The 10,510-nt window shown below is 47.7% G+C and overlaps 1 protein-coding gene across 1 annotated transcript; it reads right to left on the bottom strand.

Annotated features, from left to right (window-relative positions):
* Positions 1–963: 963 nt before the first annotated feature.
* LOC149329228 (uncharacterized) lies at positions 964–10,164 on the bottom strand. Its single transcript, XM_089560166.1, has 2 exons — positions 9,801–10,164; positions 964–5,678 (listed from the first exon to the last, which is right to left on the bottom strand). Exons 1-2 carry the CDS (start codon positions 9,892–9,894, stop codon positions 4,972–4,974), a joined length of 801 nt encoding a protein of 266 aa, XP_089416292.1. The 5' UTR covers positions 9,895–10,164; the 3' UTR covers positions 964–4,971.
* Between the last annotated feature and the right edge of the window lie 346 nt (positions 10,165–10,510).

The raw sequence follows: 10,510 nt of genomic DNA, 5'->3' as shown, positions 1-10,510 counted from the left end.
TTGTTTCCATCATGTATGTCATAACAAGTCCCTACCCCTATTTTCCCTTTCCTTGTCTGCTTAGCAAAAAATGAACAAAGCAAGCAAATATGCATCCGAGTCATTTATAGCAGCAACAAACTTCATTCACCATTCACATTTTTTACACAGGAGAAACAAAATTAACTCTGAGTTTCGCACATCCCAACAGAACACACGCCACAAATTTCTAGCGAAGGTCCCGCCGCAGTGGCTCAGTGGTTATGGTGCTCGGCTGCTGACCTGAAAGACGCAGGTTCGATCCCGGCCGCGGTGGCCGAATTTTGATGGAGGCAAATTCCTAGAGGCCCGTGCACTGTGCGGTGTCAGTGCACGTTAAAGAACCCTGGGTGGTTGAAATTTCCGGAGCCCTTCACTACAGCGTCCCTCATAGCCCAAGTTGCTTTGGGATGTTAAACCCCAATAAACCAAAATATCTAGCAAAGTGCACAGGCATGAATACAGTGGACACTGTAGCATCTCATTATGTGGTTGAAAATTATCCCAAGGTGAGTTTGAAGCCGCAAGCATTGCACATGGCGTAGCTTCACTAACCAGGAATGCAATTCACACCCCGGTAAATCATTGATAAATTTTACTTCGAGCATTCCTAACGAGTTACGTGGCTGACACCAGCCCAGGCCGGTGGGAAGACAACAACGCGGACAGGCTGTCTCGAGCTCTTCATTATCAAGTTCTTTTAATGCGCGGATATTGACTGCCTGGAAGAAGTTTATGGTTTATGGGGTTTAACATCCCAAAGCGACTCAGGCTATGAGGGACGCCGTAGTGAAGGGCTCCGGAAATTTCGACTACCTGGGGTTCTTTAACGTGCACTAACATCGCACAGTACACAGGTCTCTAGAATTTGGCCTCCATCGAAATACGGCCGCCGCGGCCAGGATCGAACCCGCGTTTTTTGGGTCAGCAGCCGAGCGCCATAACCACCGAGCCATTGCGGCGGCTGCCTGGAAGAAGTGTCTGTGTCCTCACCAGAGCGGCGGGTAATGCACAAGAGCACAGATTCAACTTCGTTTCTTCGCTTTCAAAACCACTCACTCGCATACCGATTCATTTAATTCACTTATTTATTGAATGATTGCACTTGTTTCAATACTGTGGTTTTTCCATACGACCAACCCACAGAAAGCCTTCCAGTCCCCGTCAACAGTTGCAAGATTCACTGCAAAAATACAGCTGTGAACTGCACAATAGTGCACTACAGAATACAATGCCAGCTCATTCACATGCATCCAAGCAACGAACTATCATGCACCAGTGCACCACATCATGTTAACGTGACTTCAGCACACCAGAATGAAAACAATCGACACCAAAGCTGAGCCTGTACTCATGTCTCGTATGGTTGTTGACTTCACAACAGGTCAAATGTGCCCCAGAAAATTGGTGTTGCACACATGTTGGCGACCAGACTGCCGGCATTCTGCACTGTTACACTACGGCATATCTCGACATGCAACTACCACCAACTATCGAGGCTTATAGCAAAATACCTCTTCTGTGATTCTGCGGCTTAAGCTATATGCCGGTATGGGTGTGAGCAATCACTTAACACCTGTGATGACGAAGCATTTCAGTGCTGTGGGGTGTACACTGAAAATACTCAGAAGCAATTTCTCTTTCATCCATTCAATTTTAAAACAACTCTTGGGATCACCATAAGTGAGAATCGTGACCTTCATACAGCTGCTTACCAGCTCCCTTTTTTTACCATGAAATCATAAGTCAGCAGAACTGAAAGGCATGTGAACTGTTTTTTAGCCTTAGTCGCTTTGGGACGTTAAACCCCATAAAACCAAAACCAAAAAACCATGTTTTTTATGCAGTCACAGACAGGCCAATGTGTGTGCACAGAGTTGGTTTTGTAAATGTGACATGCTTTGGGATCCTTCTTTGAGTACCGTATTTTCCGGTGTATAAGACGCGGCTTTTTTTCGAAAATTTTGCAGGTGCGTCCTATACAAGGGTGCGTCTTATATGCGAATTTTTCATCTTTTTTTGCGCGTTCATCGATTACTCCAGTTCATGCTCAAGCTTTTTTCACCTAAAAAATATCACTACCAATAACGCGGTTGTAACACGGTTAATACTTCAATACCGGGACCGCCGTGCGCGACATTCTAGGTGATCTATATTATGAAACGGCGGGGATGACGACTTCCGGGATCACAAACGCGCGGCTGTTTCGGAGGCCCCAAGCAAAAGTAATGAGAAGCGCCAAAAGATGGTGACAATCGCGCTTCTCGCCATTGTCAAGACAAGCCGGCGTTCTTTTTTAGTCACCCTTTGCAACTTTTTTTTGCTCCGTGTACGTAGTGCATGTTTCAGCCGAGTTGCTTCCAGAAATGGGTGAACCCTTTGATAGCGCATCTGAAGATGAAGACTTCGAAGGTTTCAAGTAGAATAAAATGTTATGGACATATGGGGAGCTGTATCGTTTTTCCGTTCTTTTTTGCTAGAACGTGGACGAGTATGGCATGAGTGTTGCCTTTTTCGATCACTTAGCGTTGCTTAAGAATTGCTCACAGGTACGGTGCATTTCGCGATAGTCGCGCAAGCGTATTTAATTAAGCCTCACTGGCCTAACTGGGTAAACTGGGGTGCGTCTTATACATGGGTGCGTCTTATATACGAACTTTTCCAGTGACAGCTTGCATATATGGCAAGTGCGTCTTATACAAGGGTGCGTCTTATACACCGGAAAATACGGTACACAACATGCAAAGCAGTATAAGTTGTATGATACCAATTCCGCTTACTCAAACCTCACTGTGCAGTCAAACAAATAAATATGTCATATATTTGAACTAGAATGAACAGCCGTTGACAGAGTCAGGCAGTCCACTTCTGGAGTCAGAAAAAGATGGTAGCATGAGCATGTGTTACATAGTCCGACTGAAATCAATCGGACTAGAACCTGTCTCTATGCCTAGTGATGTTGCCCACAAAAAAAGTAGCTGCAAAGATGCAGGCAGCACTTGCAATGTAACTGAGTGTCAAAGAATAAGAGTGCAAGAAATGTGCAAGACTGCACAATGTGCAACAAGTAGAAAGCCTTTTTTTGTTTTTCTAACTTTACCGAGAAGGTTATGATTGGTTCTTTAATGAAATGAATATGTGCAAGGGCATGTCAGTGTAAATGCACAGTGGTTGGGAGAATGAAACATTAAAAATTGTCTCCAAAGCAACAAACAAAACTATCACAAGTTGGTCAAATGTTTTAGGGGAATGCTCCAAGGAGGAGTACATTTGTAATAAGGGAGCAATTAGTCATTAGCATCCACCCAAGCGCAGCCTAATGGCTACAAAGGAAAGCTGTACATCTTCCATGGAAACGTCATAGTTAAAGGAAATTGTACTGGTAGAGCGACTGCTCCGGTGAAGCAGTTTTGGGTTTGAACCCTGGACCAGAACGAAGTTTTCTTTAACTATTAGGTTTCTATAGAAGCTGTCTAGCTTTCCTTTCTAGCCGAAGGATTCTATTGGGTGCATGCTAAGGAGTAATTACTCCCTTAGTACCGCAAGTTTGTGTGCCACTGGCAATGCAATACCATCAGACAGAATAGCCTTGTTGTGGGGAACGGCACTAAGTGCTGAAGTGAGTGATGATAGCAATTCTTTCCTGGATGCAAGGCACAATGCTCGAAGTATAATAGTAAAAAAAAAAGGAACAGCAGCTTTGTGAAGCAATCTCACCATAATATGTCAAGTGAGTTTTATAAACAACTAGAAGGTATTCAACATTTTGTAATGGCAAATAGAGTAAATTCTCATGAGCACAAAGCAATTTCCCACAATTGATCTAAATTAGGTGCTCCTAAATATAATACAAGATTACAATATTTCTCGTCTCCGGTATGTACAACCCTTTTTATTTCAATAACCACTGACCAATGCAGCTTGTCATGAACACCTTATGTAAATAAATAAGCCTTTTTCAAGTAACAACAACACAACAAAGAAACTAACTCAAAGTGAAACGGTAACAAACACCCGATATTCTTAACACCAATATAGAGTGAAAATGATATTATGCCATTTAAAATGAGCAGAGACAGCACTCTGAGAAACAGCGATATAGATGTTGGTGAACTTTTTTTGTTACTTTTCATTACAAACAACACAGAAGTCTTGAAACCTGCAAACTAACACAAGACATGTCATTTTGAGGCTGAACACCCATTTGTCCTCACTCGTTCCTGCCACTAACACAGCTGGAATGAACACACGAAGATTTTCACAGCAGCAAATTTTTATGAGTTGGAATGCAAACAATTACAGGTGGAATAACATTAATGAGCGAATTTATAATGAACATCACAAAATTTATCTCACTTGACTGCAAGATTAAAAAGAATTCTTGTGCGCCCTTTCAGTCACCCAAATCTCTTCACTGAGGCAGGTTGAGAAATGGCACGAGACATAAATACTGGGTATAAAGTCTTTGGAAATCTCTTTTCAGCAGGAAGTCATGCCATCTACATATGGCACGATTTTATATTGCCGCATCTGCGACAAAAGCCTCTAGGAGGCTCCTCGACATGCTGGTGCGGGTTTTTTTTGGGTGAAGAGACTAATGTTTCACACCGGCTGCATCTCTGTGTTGTGGCAGCTTCTCAGAACTTCTCAATGGTGGCGCTTCCCTATCGTCTAGGCAACACCAACTGCTACATGACAATATCTGCTCGTGCAAGTTTACGAGCTTAGCAGGCTCACACTCATCGTTCAAGAAACACTTAAAGCGACTGTCTTCATGTGTGTTGTGCAAGGGCAAAACAAATGTAATTATCTCACAATTTCCTCAACAAACTTACACATGTGGCTAATCATACAGGTTAGCTACCAACGCTTTTCATAGGGTACTCAGCTAGATTGTTGTTAGCTTGTACAAAAATGGATAGATACAAAACATATTGACTAATGGCATCACTGCTATTCTTTGTGGATCGAAGCCTTATGATTTCTCAAGTTTCGTTTCCTACTGAATGTCTTTTTGCACAAGTCACACTGGAAGGGCTTTTCGCCCTTGTGGGTTTTAACATGACTCGCAAAGCCTGAACGATCCATAAAGGCCATGGGGCACAGCTCGCATTGAAATGGCTTCTCACCCGTGTGGGTACGGATGTGAGCCACCAGGTTATTCCTCAATGAAAAGCTGCTACCACAGTGGTCACAACAATAAGGACGTTCACCTGTGTGAGTGCGCACGTGTGTTACCAGGGTACCCTTTGCTGCAAAGCTGCTACCACAGTGGTCACAACGGTAAGGACGTTCACCGGTGTGAATGCGTACGTGGCGTACTAGGGTGGTTTTTAGAGAAAAGCTGTCTCCACAGTGGTCACAACGGTAAGGACGCTCGCCTGTGTGAGTGCGCTGGTGTTTTATTAGGATCTTACGCTGTGCAAAGCTGCTACCACACTGGTCACAGTGGTATGGGCGGTCACCGGTATGGACTCTGAGGTGCACCACTAGCTGGGATCTGCTTTGGATTTCTTTGCTGCAACGGGGGCATTCGTACACCTTCCTTCCTGGCGGTCTACCCCTACGGCGCTTCCCCATGGCAGGAGGCGATTCCGTTTGATGGGGAGAGTTTTCCACAGGAGATGCACCATGCCCCTCGGTCTGTGTGACTACCGAACCTGCGTTTTAAAGGTGGAGGACTTTCAATAAAATACAAGAACAAAGAATCCCCAGTTCACTTGGAGCAAAGGATAAAAGAACACCGCAGCTCAGCGAATCTGGTAAAACCCAATCCCTCTTGTATAATAGTGTACAGCATCAACAGAGCACACAGCTCTACAGAAACTTTGGGCAAGCAATTTTTTTCAAACAGCTTCACACTGTAATAAAAAAAATTAAAATAGCATATTTGCGCTTACTCTGGGCAGACGACTTGTCCGCCATGAAAGGAGTGGTAGTTTACCCAGAGGAGGAGGCCATATGGACCAGAACCATTGCGGCGTGTTCTGCTTGTTACGGCTCTTCGTAGTGGCAGACAATGAATATTTCTGTTAATTTTGATCTAAACACGCAAGTACTCTACTCAAACATTGTATCAACAAAAAGGAACTACGAAATGCCATCTCACGTGTCAAATGACAGCATGAATATGCCAGCGGTGTAGCCGACAAAAACCTTTTACAAGGTGCATTTAGTGATGCAACACCCGAGCCAGTTAAAGATTTGGTCCGGTGTACATGTCAGGCGTTCTGTATGTACCATAACAGATTCGACTTCTTTTTCATTATAAATTTAGCAATGATTGGCCGCTGCTTGTCAGTAGAAAGACGCCCCAGGCGATGAGCTCTGGCAACGGTGGTAACAGTAATGCCAAGATTGTTTATGAAAAATACATTTACACACTGCAAGCCTCCACCTCTGATGGAGTACTAGCGGCGGAGGCCTTGAGCAGCTGCTTCGTCAACGTGTGGAACCAACTCCCCCCCTCCCCACACATCGGTGCGAATAGCGGCTGCTGCTTGACATCTTAAGCCGACATCTTGAGGTGTTAAATTATTTTTTCGATCCCAGCAGGATCCATAACAATGGTGGTTATGAGAAGGAAATTACAGGGTGGATAATGAGGATATGTGATATTTAAACTCTTTGTAAAAGCAGCCTTACACATCGTTAAGGTCATCCGCGCGCATTTCACTGGAAATTACCCATCCATCTGAAGTTTCTAGATTAATTGTAGAGTTATTCATTTGTTAAAGGACTGTAGCGCCCGGCGACGCTATAAAGCGCCGGCGCTGAGATCGGCGTTACAGCGCGCGCTAGAGGAAAATAAAGTCGGACAGCGCATGCTCGTGGCGCACGCCCGGCACGGGCAGTCCGGAACTAGAAGCCTGCCACGCTGGTCGTCTCTCTCTTGGGTGCTCCGCTGCGACCCCGCTAATACCTCAACAGTGGTGACCTGGCGAACCGTGCCTTTTATCTCAGCGGCGTTCCAGCATGGCGTACTGGCAGCACCCAAGTTTCGACCCGCCGCTCCCGGCGTTCCGGCCTGCAGGCGTCGGCGGGTGGTTCGCCCAACTGGAGGCTGCGATGTACCTGAACGGCACCACCATCCAGCCGTTCAAACACGAAGTCCTTTGTGACATCCTCCCGGCCGACCTCCTGCGTCGGCTCACCTACTCTGCTTTCGGCGGCCGGCCATACGATGAGCTGCGTGCGGCCGTCTTGGCGTACTTCGGCGCCTACTACGTTCCGCCGCCGCTCTACGACGCAGCGGACCCGTTTTCGCCGCCGCCAGCCTCTGTCCCTGGACCGGCCTCGCTCGCGCCCACGCAGCCTTCATCAGAACCCGGCCCGCCTCAGCAGCCCCTCGCCGCATCGCCGCCACTCCCGTCCAGCGTCTCCAGCCCGGCTGTCTCTCTCGACGCCACACCAGGTGGGATCCGCACGAGCTCCGCCTCGCGTCCTGCTCCCACTACTATCCGACCCGCGTCTCTGGCTCTGCCTCCTTGCGCTTCAGTGGCGTTGTCGCCAGAGCCTCCTGCAGCCAAAGACGACTCTGCGGCAGCAGCCGTGCCGACATCTCCATCTACCTCGTCACTACCGCCAACAGCTCTGCAGGCCTCTTCTGTGAGGTTGAAGCCGTCGCCCGCTGATGCTAAAGAGCCCTCGACAACGACCAAGCCTGCTTGTCACACTCCCAGCCCCTCAGAAGGTCCGCAGAGCACTACTCGTCATCAGGAGCAGGATGAGAAAGCCAACCCGATGACAGCAGTAACAAGCACGGCGATCGCCTCCAGCCCCACTTTGCCTGAAACAGTTCCTGACCCAGTGTCAGCGCTTGCTCTCAAGCCCGACCATGCCCACACGCGCATCAGCACTGGCCAGTCGCTCCTGACGGCCACTCCCGCTTTACCCCAGCACCTGGAACTGAACCCAGCAACTTCCTCCGTCATCACCACAGCTGTCACCGTTGTCTCGTCGGTCACACCTGTGCCAACCCTAGTGGCCGGACCGCACTGCTCGCGCCCTACATCAGGGGCACCTGAGCCATGTAAGCCAGCCATTTCCACCTATTTGGACGACTTGAAGCTGGCGCTACAGCAGCGACACGACACCACGCTAAAGACCACATCTGTCCACGGAGCCGTTTCGACCGCTCCCTTGCTTGTGACGGCGTACTCTGTGTGCCAGCTTCCCGCCGACATCAGCTGCAACGGTCCAGCACCCATGACACTTGTGCCAGCGGGCAGCACTACAGTCGGTGACGGCCCCACCATGGCCTCCATTGCCCTAATATGCTTTGTCAGCTCGGCACCCTGCATCATTCGCCCATTGCGCAGCAGCCAGGCTCGTCCACCTGAATCCGCGCCCTCCACCCGACGGCTCTTCCCGGACCCTGACATGAACTTACCGGACCCTCCCTCCATTGCGTGACCTCCATCTGTACCCCGTCGGCGCGTACATTTCGCCGTTCCGTCTAGGCGGGGGGCCCTGTAGCGCCCGGCGACGCTATAAAGCGCCGGCGCTGAGATCGGCGTTACAGCGCGCGCTAGAGGAAAATAAAGTCGGACAGCGCGTGCTCGTGGCGCACGCCCGGCACGGGCAGTCCGGAACTAGAAGCCTGCCACGCTGGTCGTCTCTCTCTGGTGCTCCGCTGCGACCCCGCAAATCTTCAACAGGACAATAGACACCAAACTTTGCTTGCATGTTTTCTTCTGTCAAACGACGCGTTACACATTGGTATACACAGAGCACCCCGTGGTATTCCCCTACGACTGTTAAATAATTTATAATTGAATTTCTTCTCGACGAAGTTTCAGTTTCATCAACCAAACGATGGCTGTGGCATGTAGTTGATGTTTAGGCCAGGTGAGGCACAAAAAAACAGCAATAAAACTTCTGATATGTTGTTTCCTGTAATTCTAGGTAATGAAGCAGGCTGGTTTAGGCGCTGTAGTGAAAAACCTGGAAAATAGGAGGCACCACTTATTTCTGTGGCTCTGCTCAGTTAATACGTTCTAAAAAAATACACAAGGAAAGAACTGCTAACTACTACACCTACTTATAGCAATGCCCTTACAAAGATCAGGCTAATGAGTATCGGACACCATCAACTAATTAATAATAATGCATTCCTTTTACTCTGCAGTGCATAATTTAAGCAAAGCTTACCATTTGAGCAAAACAACAAAGCTTCCTTTCCAGTCAAGCAGCATTCTATTCCAGAATGAAAAGTGGCTAGCACATACCAAACACAATTTCAATTAGTCGGCAAGCTGTTACCATACATTTATCATGCATAAAAGATTAAGATACCGAGCCGCACACTTGCAATACGAGCTCGAAAGGTTGCGTCCAATGTCAGCTGAAGTGCAAAGCCGACGATGGTTTTGATGATCCTAGAACTGCATCATGGTCACGCTAAATTCGAGGCGAAGCATTTCTGGCACACGTTTCGCGCAGACAAGCTCATATGCAGCCAGAAAGTATCTTTTAGCCGCTAGGTTCGGAGTTCAACGTTACGAAGCAAATCGTTCCCGCTAATTTCGAACAGCGTTTTGCGGCCGAAACGCGAACGCCAGTACAGTACCTTCTAACACAAGTACTGCACTTGACACCATGGCACTCAAGTATGTTGAGATTCGAGAAACCAATAACCTTAACACACACCAGCTTTTTAGTGTGTAATAACTAATCGGATGGATACCAAACCCGAGCAAAACCTTCCATTGCGTGTTCGCCTAGCGCAGGTGTTCCGTTTGTTAGTTGGTTGGCTAGCCTCAAATAATGATGGCACACACCCATATCGTCCATATCCGCTCCGTCCCGTGGCACTGCCCGCTCTTCGTCCTTTTCCAGGCAGCAAACATCCGTGGTTTGGCACTGATTAAACATTTTCTGCAGTTCAGTTCCGCCAAAGCCTCCGCGGTGCGCAAAACTAGAGTGTACTCTAGCAAAACTACCAGTTGTCTGGAGTGATGCTGATGCTGATACGGCCAATCCCCTTTGTAGCGGGACGTCAGAGTGCCGGATCAAGCGGATCAAGACATGGGATCAAGCCAAGAAAAAAACATAAAGATGAAAAAGTAGAAATACAGCGCCTGGTTTATATTCCAGGCACTAGAGTAGGAAGCCCTTGATGCTCACTGAGCGGAGCGTGCATGGAGGAAGAGTTTTCCTTCCTCCATGGGAGTGTGTATCGTTGGCATCCCCAACAGGCCACGCTAAAAAAAAACAACAAAAACAAAAACTGTGAATGCACTGGCGTGTTAGACAAAGTCGGGTTTATTACAAAAATCTAGAATGTGTACTTAATAAAATATTTTGTTAGCTTGAAACTTGGCCTAAACAATCGCTCTTTACGTATTTGTCGGTAATCTTGGAGGCTATGCTTGACGACTTGACGATGACCGGCCGTGGCTTGAAGCGTGGCCTCCGTCGGCGCGATACTTTTCGCCTTCCTCTCCTCCTCCCTACCGGCACGCCGGCAGTGGTGGCACTACAGTGGTGG

This window comes from Amblyomma mixtum, chromosome 9 (assembly GCF_055824585.1).
Source record: "Amblyomma mixtum isolate Tamu chromosome 9, ASM5582458v1, whole genome shotgun sequence".
Lineage (NCBI taxonomy): Eukaryota > Metazoa > Arthropoda > Arachnida > Ixodida > Ixodidae > Amblyomma > Amblyomma mixtum.
This window is presented reverse-complemented; position numbering and strand designations above follow the sequence as displayed.

Coding starts and splice junctions, on each gene's coding strand:
- LOC149329228 (XM_089560166.1), bottom strand. CDS start 9,894: ATGTTTAATCAGTGCCAAACCACGGATGTTTGCTGCCTGGAAAAGGAC. Junction 5,679..9,800: donor AGCGGATATGGACGATATGG/GTGTGTGCCATC, acceptor TTTAAAACGCAG/GTTCGGTAGTCACACAGACC.